We start from the raw sequence: 16,766 nt of genomic DNA, 5'->3' as shown, positions 1-16,766 counted from the left end.
GGGTTTCAGATCTTTTTATTTAAGAATGTGGTCAGATAATGTTCAAAGGGTGAATTAAGCCAACAGAACAAGCAATACTGTCATGTTTTCCTGGTGTCAAGTGCCATTTCATCCTCCAGGTATATCTGGAAAGCTGTTCAGGGCAGTGTGGACTTCTGACAGTTAGGTTTCCTTTGTCCCTGTACTTATACATCGGAGTATTCTTGGATTTACTTCTCTCTCCAGATTATTTTTTCCCCTCAATACGAACTGAATTATTTTAACAGTTTTCTTGCATACTTTTGCTGATTTTCTTCAGCATAATTGGTTGGGCATAAGCATTGAAGTATGTTGGGATCGTAGTTGCATGTGTTATGTTGATAGTTTGATGTTTTGGTAGTGCAACTTGAAACAATTACATAGTATAGCGTATGCTGATTAAATAATAAGAGACAAATGTTTTGCACAAAAAAAAAGTTATTGATAAATAGGAGTAAGGAATCCCCAGTACTCGTGATTCTTAAAATCTATAAATCTCTATAATTCCTGGTTTATCCTCAGTAAATTTTATCTCTTACCCTTTCCTAATGTTCCATTCTGCAGTGGTAGAAAAGAGGTGCCTGTGGTAAACTCAAGCCCAGTTGCACTTATTCATTAGGCAAAATGAAGGTGTGTCTAAGCATGCAACTTTAATTGTGATTTCGAAGGTAGAATATTAGTAGGACAATACTGATGAGTATGCAGAGTGTGAAAACTGTGGGAAGAACAATCTCTGTCGCCATTTCCATGTGAGCAATCAGGGAATCTAAAATTTGAATGAATAATAAACAAGATATTTAATCTACTGGAGTATACTAATTCTTAGAGTTAAAAGATTAAGGATTTTTTTTAACATTTATTGTTAAAATTACTTTGTTAAATGTTAACTTTGACAAAAACAGAAAACAGCAAAAAAATCTGTAAGTCTGCAAAAGCTGGAGCAAATCCATGATAGTTTTCCCTCTTTTTAATTTCTGAAGACATGGCAGTACTCAAAGGGCTGCAAATACCGTGCTTACCATGAGTTAGCTTCAGTGCATTAGCAGTATTCTACTGTTACTTTGATTTTTGTTTTCCCCACCCCAAGAGAAAGGTAGAAAAAAAGTTGTCAGAGAGAAATCCTCAGGAAGTGCTTCAGCCTTTTCATGATTTTTCTTTAAAAAAGTCAAATGGGTTTTATTTTGTAGTATTTTACTCCACAAATAAGCCTTAAGGAGGTCAGTATGCAGTTAATTCACACAGAATGTGTAACTCAGCAGCTGAGGCCAAGTAGGATACATTCAGGATGATTGCTTTGACCTTTTCTAGCATGTGGAATTTATCTCATCCTCCTTCTGAGACTTTATAGTGCTTATTTAGTCTTTCCTAAAAGTTTCAGAAACCCACTGTGCTAGACTAATTCTAGTTCAGGAACTGTGAAAGGTCCTCAATTACTCTGGGAAGGTCTTGACTGAGATGTGTTAGCACTGTGGGAACTGCAAGTAAAGTCTGCTGCATTAGGTATTCTTCAGCAGCTGCTGGAACTTGTGGTGTTGTTAGCTTTGTTACCAGGAGTATGAAAGAGCAGAAATGTGGCTTGATACTACTTTAGGCAAGTCCTGAGCCCATTTTTTTATAGTTCCATTTTATGTAGCAGTCAAATGTGGTGGGTTTCTGTAGTGTAGTGGTTATCACGTTCGCCTCACACGCGAAAGGTCCCCGGTTCGAAACCGGGCAGAAACAGCCCTCCAATACTCTTATTTTGCCCGTGCAATGCTTGAGGCTTGGGCAAGAGTGGCTGGAGAAGCTGCTCGGTGGAAAGTGACCTGGAGGTGCTGATTGATGGAGCTGAACATAAGCCACCATGTGACCAGGCAGCCAAGAAGGCCAACAGCACCCAGGCTTGTATCAGAAATAGCGTGGCAGCAGGAGTAGGGAAGTCAGGGCAACAGAGCTGGTGAAAGGTCTGGAGCAAAAGTCTGATGAAGAATGGCCGAAGGAACTGGGGGGGGGCGTTAGTCTGGAGAAGACTCAGGGTGGACCTTATCACTCTCTACAACTACCTGAAAGGAGGATGTAGTGGGAGTCAGTATTTTCTGCTAAGTAACAAGCAATAGGACTAGAGGAAATAGTCTCAAGCTGCACCAGGGGAGGTTTAGACTGGGTATTAGGAAGAATTTCTTTGTCCAGGAGGGGGATCGGGTATTAGAACAGCCTGCCCAATCACCATACCTGGAAGTGTTCATAAAACATGTACATGAGGGCCTTAGTGACAGGGTTTAGTGGTGATCCTGGTAGTACTGGGGTAATGGTTGGACTTGATGAACTTAAAGGTTTTTCCAAACTGGTGGATTCTATGATTTAGAGATTTTTCTGTCTGCAAGGTTGTCTTGATTTCTCTGGGTTTGGCTTGTTTGAAAGAGCATTTAGCACTTTTAGCATCTTAAGGAGAATACTGTCATCTCCAGCCTTAATTTTAAATAGTAACTCCTTCATCTGTGTATGCTGTTAACATGCAAAGTTGATCCACTTAGCTATGGTGACTTTAGTGGGAGAGAGTGAAGACAGACATTTCTTGAGAGGCTTATTTTATTTGAAAGCTGTTGTGCTTTCAGGGAGAAAATATCTTTTAGGGTCTAGTAACAGAAGCATTCTGTTACTCTGCTGAGAAATCTAAAGTTAGAAAACCATGATATGCTTTTCTAAAACAGAACAGAAGGCACAATTACCTGTAGCGAGGCTCTGGTGTGTGGTGGAGCAGGAGTCCATGGCTTCCCCATACCAGCTGTCCACCTGAGAAGGTTGATTAAACTGTAAGACTGTTTCATTCTCAGAAGCTTCTTCTCTGTCCCTGAGCATTTGCCCATTACAACTGTCTTGAACCTATTTTATTCTGTCAACACATGATTTTCTGAAGGTTTATGTTTATCTCTGTGATTTTTATTGCAATGTATTTTTTTTATAGTTAATTGTTTAATAACATTTTTAAAAGCACACGGTATATGCCATATTCTGATAAGGCAGCACATGTGTAATTTTCTGCCTAGAAATCTGATAGTAACATGATTTCAAATCTCAAAGCACATCAGTAAGTCCCATTAGAGTTTGTGAAATGCTTTAGAAACAGTATTTGAGGCTGTTTCCATTTTGTCTCTGGAGGTCTGTGTATTTAACACATCTCTGATTTACAGAACCCAGGTGTTGTTTCAAGCACTGTATTCATGCAAGTTGTTTCCCAAAATTCAAGGTGATATTTGCCCATATATCAAAGAGAAAGAGAAAAGAATAAAACTAGCAATTGACATCACCTCTCTTGGGTTTGGGAATCCATTTGCACTGATAATCTTTTTATAATAGTCAGAAGATGCTTTTGGGTATCGTGGTTTGTTCTTGTTTTTGAAATCAATGTGATAAAATCCAAATCTCTCAGAGAAGCCTTTGTTCCATTCAAACTTATCCAGAAGTGACCAGGCAGTGTAGCCTTTGACATTTACACCATCATTCAGAGCTGTAAACAGAATAGAAATGATTCTGTTAAACTTGTTGCCTGTATTTGTCATCCTTAAAATCTGGTTCTGTAGGTGGTTTGTTTTATACCAGAAGGAGCTGGGGAGGAGGACAGGACAATGGTTAATGTGAAGTAGTTTAGATTGTTTGAAAATGCTTCCTTTAGCTTAGAGATACCAGAGCTCGTAGATGTAATTTCTCCTTTCTAAAAGTGGAAACTGATGATCTATTACAGTATTAAATCTCATGTAGGCTATTATAGTTATCAGCATCACTACATTTGGCTGGGTTTTCAATTCTGTGGAAAATTATTAGTCTACTTTGTCCATTTAGATTTGTGAGTATTTATTTCTCTATGATGTAAAAAATTAATCGGAAGGTGAAAACACTCAGAAAGCTCACACACTAAAAAGATGTTTTTAAAGTTACCTTTGAGTATTTCATTAATATATGCTTTCAGATACTCTATCCTCCATTCATCACACAGCTGAGTACACTGTATCTTTTCAGAAACTCCGTTCTCTGTCACATAAATGAGAGGGTTCCTGTACTGCGTCTGCAAACAAAGACGGTTTTAGACTGGTTCATATAAACAAAAGCATCCTATACAGAACACAAGACTTAGAAAATCATTTTTTATGCATTTTACTTGATTTTTCATCCTAAAGGTAATAGTAAGTAAATGTGTAAGTAGGAATTTAAGTTAGCTGTTTTTTCATTTTGAAGTTACTCAATTCTGTAGTTTTCTGAACTGAAATCAAGGTGGCAAAGAAACTTCCCAGTATGACCAGACACATGTAGGTGAAAAAGTTGACAATCTAAAATGGTGTAAGTGTAGTTCCTGCATGTAACCAGCATCTTGTTTTTCTCCTTTTAAAGATTTACTCTATAATCACCTTAATGAAGTTGAGTAATCTTCTGAATCCCCAGGGCACAAAATATAACCATTTAGGTCCTGGAGCTGGCCATTTTGGGTCCACCAGTTCAGCCAGATCATAGTCAGTGTGGTAACTGGGCACTTGTAGAGAAGGAAAGTTCTTCTGTAGAACATAACGAGTAGTAAAATGGCCTATTCCCAGGAAATCCGATGTGCCTTTAATGTAGGTTTTCTCTTGTGCTGAGAAGGTTGGTAGTCTTGAGGTCCCCAGGCCCTGCTGGGCACTTTTCTTACCTATTAAAGTAATTATAGGAAACACCTGAGAAGCACAGAGATTTGGTTTCTTTACCTCGCCAACAGTAAATGCTGCTCTCCTGAACTTGGTGTTAGTAGAGGGCAGTTTAGTTTGATTGCTTTTTGAAGATGAAATAATCTTTCACACTTTGGGTACCATACATGAAGAAGAAAGTGAATTAAAGTGATTAGGCTTTTTTTCCAAAGAGCATTGATAAATGTCAACAAAATGCTTGGAAAGGAAACATCACAAGAAGTGCTTTGCTGCTGGGTATGTTGTCTACTTTCTTCATCCTGTGTAACAAAGGTAGTGGAACCCTATAGAAATGCAAGCTGTAGCGATGGAAAACTACTGGTTCTTTGTTTTTTATGTTAAAGAAAGATATTTAAGAACTCCTTATCTCAATCGGGGCACTAAAATGGACTGTGACTTGAAAAGTGAAGTATTTGCTTCCTTTCCAGTTTGGAGCACTGAGATAAGCAACTGTTGGACTCAAGAGCAGCTCAACATAGTTCTAGCGTGTCCCCTAGACTGCTGAGGACTTGTTGTTGCTTAGCCTTGCCTCTCCTGTGTCCTCATACTGGACTAAACTACATGGTGGTCATTGTAATATGCTGTAAATGTAGAATTTCCTCATGTTATAGTTGGTTACTGGGACTTACCTATGTAATTCTTCATAACTTCTGGATAGTCTCCTTTGTAAATCGGATTTGCGAACCATCCCAAATGGAACTGTATGTATCTTTCAGCAGCAACTTTGTCTGTTTGGCTGTGTGGATCAATAGGCTCACCCCAGCCACTTGTTAGGGAAATTCCAACCATACCTTAAACCACAAAGCAACAATTCTGCAGTTTACATAATCTTTACTACACTAATATAAATAGAAGCATAATCACAGAATGAATCTTTATTACCTTGCTGCTCGCTATGCCATGTGTCATTGTAGGAGTGCCATACCTTTGCATGAGCCTGGAAGTTAAAGAAAATAGATCATGTGCACATTTTAATCTTATGCCGTAGTCAGTGCTGAAAGATCAAGAGCAGGTTTTGCACCGTGTGTTTAAAATATCACATAATTTTTTATATATATAGTGGGAGCTTTCATTTCATATAAAATGTCAAAAAAGCATTTTGCATGATTTCTTCCCTAAATCCCAGGAGGTCCCTATGAAGGTAATAAAAATGCAGTGTAGTGTATGTCCAGTGTCCCATCTTTGGATGTCTTTGCCTAATTTATTCAGGCAAGTCAAAGTTCATTTTCAGGAGAGCTAACGTTACTCAAGTTGTTTGCAAAAGTCAAGTTCATTTCAGAATTCAAGTTCAAAGCTGTTGGTCAGGATTTTTACTCCTTGGTTCTGGAGTAACCTGGGTCTTTTGTTACTCACCCAGTTTGAAACATACTGTAAAAGAGATATTTAAATTATAAAGAAAACGTAAGTTGTTGCAAGTGTCATATCAAGCTCCTAGTACACCATGCTACACCTCGGTGCTGGTGGTTTAAATCGGGTGATAATTGCAATGGACTAGTTGGAAATTGTGGTGTCTGTAAAGAAAGAGGCTAAGCACGCACACACACACACCCACACAGCCTCCACAACTAGTTCCAGTCCAGTTCTTTATTCGCCATAGCGTATAGATATGGGTCTGAGCTATGAAGCCAAACAGCACCACATCAATCACAGTGACTGTCTTCAGCCCCTATAAATTCCATTCTATAAACAATCACTCCTCAGGCTGTTTCCCAGCCCGACCTTGCACCCATGCACACAAACACTCCCTGGCTTGCTCAAGACCCAGGTGCACTATCAGCAATTCTTTAATTATCCACATAGCGGAAACAGGACGGCTTACAGTTCCCACAGTGTACTAGCTGGAACTTACATCAGTGCAAAAGTGTATTTCCATTTAAAGAGCAGAATCAAAAAACATAAATGATCTGCTAAAACCTCTTAATTCACACAGAATTTAAAGCATGACTTTACTTTAATTAGATGGTGTGCTGCTTTGTACGCGCCGCATCCACCAAGCTTCAGTCCTGGCGCATGTTCTCCTGTGTCATATCCCTTTACAGCAACTGCCTGCAAATACATAGAGTATTTAGAGTGAGTTAGTCTCTGAACAGCAGCGCTAACGATTTTGCTGCTGTGCTATGGACTCGAATCCTCTGCTCTCCTGTATGGTTCGTTTCTCTATCCTTTTCATTCCCCTTTTTCTCTCACCTCCCCTTGACTTCAATGTACAGCCTCATTGCTTGGTTGATAATATACTGTGGCTTATTGGAAACAACGTGTTGGTGACTGTAATTTCATATCTTAAAACTCTGTCCTTGTGCAGAATCTGGCCACTGAGATTCTGGGGCAAAGTGGCTCCCTTTCCTTCTCCCATTTTTAACATACTTTCCTGTAGTGTCATTTCCACAGAATTTTGGGAACAGGACTATGTAATGGGAGTGATTGGAAGGAAAGCATTGATAACTTACCCAGGGGTCACTAAAAGTAATCCAGTGTTTCACACGATCACCAAACTTCTCAAAACACAGATTTGCATAATCATTGAAATAATTTATCATGCTTATATTTTGCCAGCCCCCGTACTTTTCGTGAAGAACCTTTGTAAAGAAGAATGTCAAGAGTCAATAATGCTATTTAGAGTTTCACCTGCCTGTTAAAAAAGACTTACTTATATTTCAGTAGCTGACAAGATTTTTTGATCTTCAGTGTATATAAAATGCAGATTAATAGAAAAGAATTCTAAGCATACGTAAGCATGTAGCCATCTTTAGTCATTTTTCTAACTCCATATAAATTTCCTATCAGAAGCATTTATATTAACATTTCACTTACTTAAACATTATCTAACCTGTGGAAGATCCCAGTGGTAGAGGCTCACAATAGGGATAATGTTGTTTTCCAGAAGACTATTAATTGTATCATTGTAGAACTGTATTCCCTTCTCATTCACTTGCTCTGCTGATGAAACACACAGACAAGGAATTACCTGGATTAGTTTTCAAATAGCTGGAAGAATAGAAACCTGAACATTTTAACTGAGGCATTTTACATTACAGTGATGGGTGTGCTTCAACAGATGGGTAATGGTTAAATTCTGTTCTGTGGACAAAGAAACAGAAATCTGCTTAAAGGCAATGTTAAACAACTATGGAATGTCCACTAATGCTGGTAAGAATGTGGTGGAAATGTTTTGCTTACTTTTAATTCCAGTGGGCATAATCCGAGGCCATGAGATAGAGAAGAGATAGTGATTCACTTTCAACTCCTTTAATAACTGAATGTCATCCTGTGAAAAGAAAACCCAATTAACATATCTCTAGTCTAAGCAGAGTGACTCTACAGTTACTCATTTGTCTTTAATAGTACTGAATGCAGAAAATCTAGAGGAGTTGCCCAAAAAAAAGAGGATTCTGTCAGTTATTTTCTGCATTTGCTTTGAGATGATGGCTCTTTCTACTTGTGTGCTTTTTGACTATTTTTTCCTTGACTCTAAAGAAGTCCTGTAATGTTTTGTGTTAACTGTGGAAGCATGTTTTCACCATCAAACAGGGGACAGAAAAATGAGTTGAGATATTCTGCAGCACGATTATGTTAGTCAGAATTTGCAATGAGAATGTTTTAACAAATATAAATCTGTAAATCTTGACTTCAGACATCTCAGCTTAGGCACAAACCCACAAATCCGGGCTTTCATTTACTGTCTCGTCCTGGAGTTAGCACGAAGAATAAATTCAGCAATAAATATCATGACATGGCTCCAGAACATTTCTAAAGGTGCATTTCCTCTTTAACGATACCTTAACTTTGTAGTAGCCATCACATGCTGAATCTCCTGTTTCATTTCTGAACACTTTCCCTTTCTTGTGAGTAAAAGCATCCCAGATACTTGGTCCTTTCCCATCCTTGTCCCAGGCCCCTTCAGTTTGGTACGCAGAACTTCCAACACCCCATAAAAACCCTGAAGGTAAAAAGAAGTGAGTCAGGATCTCAACATTCCCCTGCCATGGTCTTCATACTAAATTTTCATATGAGAAAGTAATCGATACACCTTCAGAGCTGTGTGTGAACCGAACATAACTCTGTGCCTAGTGAAGAGGCCAATGTTTTCTATGTGAAACTTTAACAGTGCATTAAAAATGATTGAAAATGTGGTATAGACCAAAGGGGTCCTTTTCTCATGCACTGAAAAGGGAATCTAATTCTTTCACATGTTTAAATCTTGTTTCTGTTCTTTTGCAGTATTGAGGAAGTGCATTGATAGTGTGGCAGAAATGCCTTGCTGTCAGAAAAAATCAGTTTCCTACATTTCTGCTAGTTTTCATGGGGTTTTACAGAGATTGCAAGTGTAGCTGTTGTTATATAAAACACGTACAAAGATTCTGGATTATTTTCCTAGTTTTATACAAAAGGACATGGTTAATCCATTTTATAAGTCACTTAAAAACGTGAAAACAAATCAGTGCCTGTATCATTTTAGTTTTGGTTTTGGTTGAATGAAATGCGTGTGTATAAATTCATGTTGAAGAAAGAACGAGGTTTCATAAAGCGGTACTCATGGGTGGATTAGATAACACTAAACAGATTGGAACAAACACAATACAACTAGTTCACTCATGTTAGTTTCTTAAGTTAGCTGCATAACAGAGGATGTGTTTAGTTGATAGGTCTTCACTGTTCGTAGATAGTGAAAAAAGAGAAGAGTTCTCGGGTGTGATTTGTCACTCTGCATCTTAATCACAGACAGGAAAGGGAGATCTGAATATAAAATATTACTCTATTAGCATTTACTCAAAGTTTACTGGTTTAAGTGACTATATGAAGAGCAGAGTTAGGTGGATTCCTGTATCCCCAGAGCTAGATGCTCATGATGTTAAAGTATGCATTCTGCAAGATGCTGAATGTTTGTTTCTGCCGTTTCCCTGGAAGGACAAGGAAACCCTTTTAGTAGTTTCCTTGTGCAAACACACAAGTCGATCTAGAGCATTATAAACCCCACAACCAACCGTAGTTCAAAAGTACCATTTGGAAAAGTGCCATAATAGAAGGAGCCTGAATTATTCTTTGTCCACTGGAAATTCTCAGCTGTATCCAGCCGTGTTATTGGCACAAGCATATACCATAGTCTCAGAACGTAAGTCTTCATCACTCTTAATTTCCCCACTGCCAACTGTCCTCTGCCAGTTCCCACCTGGTAAAATAGAAGAGCATTGTCAAGTGTTGCCACCCTACAAAGTAGGCTTAGGGTGATCTAAAGGGAAGAGCTTATTTTTTCTGCTGAATGGCTACAAAAGCAGTGCTTGGGTGAAATGGAAGATGCAGTCAAGCTTCTGGCAGGGTGATGAAATGAGGGAAGAATGAAGTGCAAAATTAGAACTATTAGAAGCATTCTCTGCATGTTTGCTATAACATTACTCATCTCTACTATATTCTAAATTCTCCTTGTTGGAAGCTGTTTTGTTCTGAATGCCACTGTCCCACTAGTGTCAGTAAAACTCTGCAAACAGTGGCTGTGAGAAGCAAGAAGTAAAAGTGATTGTGCTTCTAGCATCTTGCCAGCTACATATGTAATGGAAAAAAACCTTGTGGAAGTTGAAAAGGAAAATTAACAGTTGTAGGTGTTGCAGTTTTAATAATTGCAGCTTTTATCTTGATGATGTCCCTTTTATGCAGCTCCAGCATCAACTTACAATTTTAACTGGGTGGATGCCAGGTTGGACAAGGCCTTGGGCGATATGATTTAGCGTAAGGTGTCCCTGCCCACGGCAGGGGGGTTGGAACTAGACGATCTTAAGGTCCTTTCCAACCCTAACGATTCTATGATTCTATTCTATGACCAATTCTATCCATTTTAAATAAAGTTGCAGGAGGGCTTTGTAGGACAGTATCACTTTCCCCAGGTGTATACAGTTCCCAAAAGACGTGTTTAACTTTCCTGAGCTTCTGTTGGTGGATTTGAAGATGGGGTTAGAAAGTGAGGAAAAGTAGAAAAAATATTAAAAATAATCATATTTTGCATTGCAGTGTTGTATAAAAAGTAAATACATCTGGAGCTTTGGAAAGCAAGCTGGGATTACAGGATTGGACATGTACGCTGAGACAAGCAGTTAACAGCCTTGAGCATCCCAAGAGCAGGTAAATGTTCTGAAATACCACATCCTATAATTCTGATAGAAATAATTTCCGTACTTTAACAATTGCCAAGCACAAAAAACACATTTTTAAACAAACACGATTTTACAACACTGTATTGAAGTAAATAATCTAATTTTATGTGCAGTTCATTGTTGAATATTCTATTAATCTTCTTTTCAAATAAATACTTGCTTTTTGGAACCCTTCATTGCTCTGGTTTTCTGCAAAATACGAATGCAGTAGAAGAAGCAGCTACCTGAATAGTGCAGAAAGGTTCATCAGTAGTGCAAAGGTTCAAATAGGGCAGAAGTTCAAGCTTAAAGCTGGTGGTGTAAAACATCCTTTTGACTCTTGTTCTGTAGTAACTGTATTACCTCCTACCTTGATTATAGATTGAGTTATTTGAATTCTCCCCCCCCCCCCCCCATTTGTGGCTTACCTGGTGTTCTTCCCAATAGATGTGTCCCAGCCAGGAGATTCCTCTGAACTGCCAGAAATTTACCAGGGCATTCAGAATAAATTTACTTTCACAGAATAATTGCATGTAATTAATCCAGCTGTCACAAAAACTCGGGAGAAACATCTAGTTGAAAACAGCATTTTGTTCACTTACAGCTAAAACAAAAAAGAACAATCCTTTTGTATTCACGGTGAATGCTGCAGGAAAAGGTTTAGCTTAACCATATGAACCTTTAGCAATGATTTTCCTTTGTAAGCAAAATTAGCTTTGCGAGTGATCTATACATTCATACATAATTGCACTTGCTCTTGAATGAGGTGTCTGTAGATATTTTTCTCTTGTCTGATGTCTGATTCCTAGATGGGATTTGGCAGAGAGATGTCACTGGGAGATTTTGTGAAGTCAAGAGTTTTGTGTTTATATGGCATAATATGGAATCAGGTATTCAGAATCCAGGCTTGAAAGTTAATATGCTTTTTATTTTCTCTTGTTTCTATAAGTCCTTATGGTGATATCTTTGTGGAAAAAAACAACTCTTCATGCCTTAGAGGTCAGCTGTTCAGCTTGAGCTATGGCTGTTCCTTCTAGTTCTGTGAGTTATCATTCACTCCTCCCGTAAAGGTACTATTCATTGAAAGGACTATGAAACAAGCAAACCCATTGCTAGGGCTTGCTGGGCTGAAAACATGTGGGTTTGGGCATTGCTCACCTGGCTTCCAGGAATGAAAAGCCTTTCTGTGCTGAGAGAGAAGAGGCTGAGCCTCCCAAGAGACAGGTACTGCTTCTGTGCAGGAGGGCTGAGGTAGGACAGAGATGATGCAGAGGGAGCCTCTGGACAACACTCGTGCAAAAAGATGTGTGAACCTGTCACCAACCCACCCTAAGCAAAAGGGTTTGTAAGCAAAGGGAGGCTTGCAGGGAAAGTAGGAAAAACTCCAGTTCTGTTGACTCTAGGGAGCTGGGAATTCTCTTTCTCCCCTCCGCAGTGCACCATTGTAGCCGCCTGACACTTGGGCTTTCTGTGGGTGGGTGACTCCTGACTGTGGAAGCTGCTATCTCTAGGCCTTTGTTGCTGTACAGTTTGCAAACAAATTCCCATTCATTTATTCAGCTACTCAGGTTTGTGTTTTTTTAGAGCAGTACTGGTGCCCTCTCGTGGTCAATGTCATGAAAGAGCATTAACATTAAAAGTGTTCTTTGGTAGTGTAAGATAGGTGATGGCACTGCAGTTCATACACTGCCTCTGATCTCAGAAGTGAAAAAGTGCATTGAAACTCCAGAAGGAATATTCTCAGCAGCTTCTTGCTTACCCATGCAGGTCTCTTGGTACACGTGCTTAACTTCCTGCTCATTAGGATGGACCTTTTTCAAGCATAGAGGAGGTGATCCTTGAAAATCAAGCAGCTCATGCACTTTGTGATTTGTGATGCACATAAAGGGCAATATTTATACACAGGTAAGCCTACTGCAGGTGAGCCTGGTGCTTACAGCACATTTTAAAGTACTTGCTGTACATTTGGCATGCTTCCATCTCTCACACAACTGGGTAGGGCAGGGTGCAGGAGTCACAGCACTGCTGTATGATGCTAGAGTTGTTGGGATGATTAAGGGTGTGCATTAGTAATTCAGTGTTAAATCACAACTGCATCTCAAAAACAAAGGCTCTGGTGTGTAGGAGAGAGAGTGACTATTCAGAGAACTGACAGTGGAAGCAGACACAGATCACCCCTCTTTATGGATGAGGAGCACGGGGAGTTTGTGTCAAGCCAGGATCTGCACTAAGATCTCTTGGCTCTCTGCCCTGTGCCATAGGTACAAGCCAGTCTGCTGCTTTAGGGACTAGGTTATACATCACTGAAGTCCTTTGATGAATTGTCACTGACTTCAGTGGTCAGCAGGAGTAAGCCCTTGGCGTGCATGAAAACCGGATTCTTTCAAACTCCATTTAACAGGGACTTCTAGAAACGTGATACTGTTCCACTCTAAGTTGTGCTTACATGGGTTTTCTTCTCTTAACACAATCTTGTTCTGTGATGTTGATTCCGTTTCCTGCAGAAAAGCCCAACTTTACAAAGAAAAAAAAAAGTCATGAGATATTTACATTGCTACAACTTGGTAATTTTTTCTTCTTGTTTCATCTTGGAAAAGTTTTATTAGCAGCAGCTTTTAAAACGTGCCAGAAACACATCAAGGCTATAAAATCTCTTACTTTGTTTTATTGGTAAAAAGAATGTTAGAAAAATGTACTCAGTGGAGTCCATCCAGAATTGCTAAGTGACTGCAGTAAAGTAACCTGGAAAGTGGGTTGTACAACTGGCTTCCTACAGCGAGTTGTGAAGTCAGGGCAAAGTCATGACTGGCTCGGGTCACAGTTTATCTGCTGTTCACTTGTCTGCAGCCTGGGGTGGATCTTCATCCATAAATGGTATAGATATTTCTGTATTGTCTTGCTGTGGGATACTGTGTGATCGTATCACAAAGACTTTGGCACAAACCCCACTATATTAAAGGAACTGATACTTCTCCCACTTTATTTTCTCTCTGTCCTACACTTCATGTTGCGAAACCTCTTATCTGCAGATAGACAACCAGAGATGGAGCTCCCCAGTAGCAGATACCATGAAACTGGTGTTGATTTGAGTTTTGCTTTAGCCTTTATGTTTTGCCTAGGCTGATGAAAAAGTAGAAGCTGTCCTTCCTAATTCCCTGGCAGCAGTTCAGACAACTAGACCTAATTATCCTCGTACTATTATGACCTATCTCCCCAGCTTCCTGATTCCAGCACTCCCTTTCCAACCTTGAATAGGCCTTTTCTGTCTCAGAGAGAAAAATCCTTTCTTATTATACAGTGACCAGAAAACCACATAATTTTCCAGTGTGTGGTCTACTGCAGCTACCCTGAGATATTGGAGATTTTTCAAAATCAAAACAAAACCCACTTACAATTGTTCTTGGAACAAGAACACTTGTGTAACTGTACTTGTATTTTTCTGTGTTACAAAATTACTTTCGTGGCATTATGTTAGCTGTTTTTGGAAACTTTTTGTCTAATGTTCAACTGTACTAATGGCCTAGCCTTGCTTTTCAGAGAAAAATAACAAATTGGAAGTAATTGAAATGAGGAGGCCTTGCTTTACAGTCAGTCACGTTGCTTTGACTTGAAGCAGCTGGGGGAATATGGTTGTTAATAGAGATGTTCAGAACTGTTTCTTCTGACCCAGTGAATTTGAAAGGCCAAAGGGAGTGTTGGAAATGTGGGAGATACATTTCATTGCCTTTCAAAAGAGATCAAGGACACTGTCGACTGATTCTGCTCTAAAAAGCCTGGGTTTGAACTTGCATAGATACACCAGGATTGTCCAGTGAATTTAGAATAAAAATTGGCAACATCTCCGTGCTTAAAGCCATTTTATATCTTACATCAGTGCTGTTCTCCAGACTGTGTGGTCATGTGTGCATAGCTCTGCCCTGCACCAAATAAACTCTGGGGGACCTGACCTTGTAATATACCTTTTCCCCAGCTTTTTATGCCATGTACTGACCTGACCTGCTGACAAGACAAACCTGCGTTCCTCTGGGTTACCAAGAGGCTCAAACCCCTTCCAGGATGCAATGCACCAAAACACTGGCTGGCACCATCAGCAGGATGTTACCATGCAACTGTTTGGTGCCCAGTCTGACAGAGGTACCTCTGCTGGCCTCCCATTGATGGGGATACCAGTCCTCTTGTAGCCTGGGAAATCTGTGGGCAGCTTCTGAAGACAGTCTCCATCTTAAGAACCACCCAGAAGTTTGGAAGATCTTGTGTTTGAACTGTGATCCCTGAGGTGAGATCAAGGTAGGTAGCTCTGAAACTTACACCGTATTTACTTAGCAGCTCCTACGCTGTTATGAAAGCTAGTGCTATTGTACTTTGTGCCCACTGAGAGCACTGAGTAGCTGTTACCACTACCAACTGGGCTTAGTGATAATTTTTGGAAAAACTAAGCTATTTGAGAATCTGCCATCTCTGCTTTGCAAAGAGGGATTGTAAAGATTGGCAAAGATGGGGTAAACCCTCACAATCTATTCTACTTGTATTAAAAGCTCAAGTTCAAAGATGTCATTTTCAAATAAGTTCCTAAATTGTATATTAATACTGTTTCATGGTGCAGACAAGTGTAACACTGTTCTCCCAAATGGCCCAGACTAGTGAGACTGCACTCATATAGTCAAAGGTACATATTGGATTTTGAATGCCCAAACTGAGTGGATGGTTGAAAATCCCAACCCATAATATCTAATAAGTGACAGATGCTACACGTACTCCTGGGTGCAATGAAGAAGGTCACAGAAGTTTGCTTCTAAAAATCACTTTTAATTTATCTTTTCCTGCTGACAGCTTCATGCTAAGAGTTGGCCTCCATTTGATGTGAATACTGAGAAGCTGCTGCAGGCTACCACTGATTGGAATTTACTTGTATTAGTCTAATTGCGTGCTCTGCCATCATCTGTTTGCAATCACAAAGAGGAAGCTTCTGAAGCTTGGGAATGAGGGAAAATGAAGTGTCTTAACAACTACAAAACATTGAGAATGCTTTTGGAGGCTTTCCCATCAGTTTGTGAGTATGAACAAAAAGGCAGAGTTTTATTTTTATTGAATGTTCATCTTTACACTGCAGCATAACAAAAATGCATAGAAGAACTAGGAATAGTTGTAATTAATAAAGGTCCCCAAGCACTTTAATTGATCATAGTAAGAGTCCACAAATTGATTTGGAAAGGGTTGAATTAGTTCATTATTTAATTAATTGAATTAGCTCATTACTAAAGTCACACAATTGCTCTTTCTATGGATCTTTAACCTACCTTATTAAACATTCAAACTCAGTGCTTCTGGCTGCCCAGTTTAACTGCCAGTTTTAAAACACACCCCTTGGGCATTTTATCTTTAATGCTACCCTAAAAGGTATGACCTTAGACCCTTCTCATGCAGCAGGAGACACAAGCTGTGAGGAAGTGGACAGATAAAGCACCTTAATAACTCAATATTAGTTTTGCTTCTGTCAGGTCTAGAGGTTTAGGCGGGGGAGGGAAGCTGCTACTTTGTAGAGCATTTAGCCGAGCTCCACCAAGAGGCAGCATTGCACAACGCTGGAGGAGCTGGGGGCGAGCCAGGGGAGTGCTGGGCTGACCCTGTGATTGCTTCCTCAGTCCCTTCACCTGTGAGGTGTTTGCAGTGCTGATCACTCCCCACCCTGCAGATCAGTTTGAAAAGTCCTGGTGAAAAGTGCTGCACAAGGTGCCAGTGAGTTGGAAATCTGTTATTTATGAACTACTAATGTTAGTTTGTTGGTGGGGATCTGTTTCTGTCTGTCTGTCTGGTCAGTATGTGGAGAAGAGCAGCAAAGGAATGATGGGACTGCACTGTCAGGTCTGCAAGGGAAAGGAAGTGCTTACTCACATGAGCACAACCTGAGAGAACTGTTTTCTAAACTGTCAGGTCC

General features: G+C 39.7%; 1 protein-coding gene, 1 long non-coding RNA gene and 1 other non-coding gene across 4 annotated transcripts in view; 2 read left to right on the top strand and 1 right to left on the bottom strand.

The window, feature by feature from the left end:
• Nucleotides 1-619: 619 nt before the first annotated feature.
• Nucleotides 620-8,698, bottom strand: LCTL (lactase like; the record flags this gene model as incomplete). The annotated part of the gene is made up of 12 exons (XM_061446580.1): nt 620-784; nt 2,727-2,790; nt 3,306-3,505; nt 3,934-4,060; nt 4,401-4,675; nt 5,339-5,500; nt 5,592-5,646; nt 6,660-6,755; nt 7,157-7,285; nt 7,537-7,646; nt 7,887-7,974; nt 8,486-8,698. Coding segments are annotated over 12 exons (1,635 nt in total), but the record flags the coding sequence as incomplete, so codon positions are not given.
• Nucleotides 1,668-1,740, top strand: TRNAV-CAC (transfer RNA valine (anticodon CAC)). Its single transcript has one exon. It is a non-coding gene; the product is annotated as a tRNA-Val (tRNA).
• Nucleotides 8,699-11,777: 3,079 nt separating the features above from the next.
• Nucleotides 11,778-16,766, top strand: part of LOC133265777 (uncharacterized) — a 172,226-nt gene continuing 167,237 nt past the window's right edge. Inside the window, exons 1-3 of one of the 2 annotated variants that reach the window (XR_009742105.1) lie at nt 11,778-11,872; nt 14,802-15,118; nt 15,662-15,881. This is a non-coding gene — a long non-coding RNA (uncharacterized LOC133265777). Of the gene's footprint in view, nt 11,873-14,731; nt 15,119-15,661; nt 15,882-16,766 lie in introns of those variants that run through there. The other variant, XR_009742106.1, reaches the window with a different exon arrangement.

This window comes from Pezoporus flaviventris, unplaced genomic scaffold (assembly GCF_033815535.1).
Source record: "Pezoporus flaviventris isolate CSIRO_AGI_PZ_B2104156 unplaced genomic scaffold, CSIRO_AGI_Pfla_v1 ptg000006l, whole genome shotgun sequence".
Taxonomy (NCBI): domain Eukaryota; kingdom Metazoa; phylum Chordata; class Aves; order Psittaciformes; family Psittacidae; genus Pezoporus; species Pezoporus flaviventris.
Note: the sequence above shows the minus strand (reverse complement) of the source record. Positions and strands in the feature narration are given on the sequence as shown.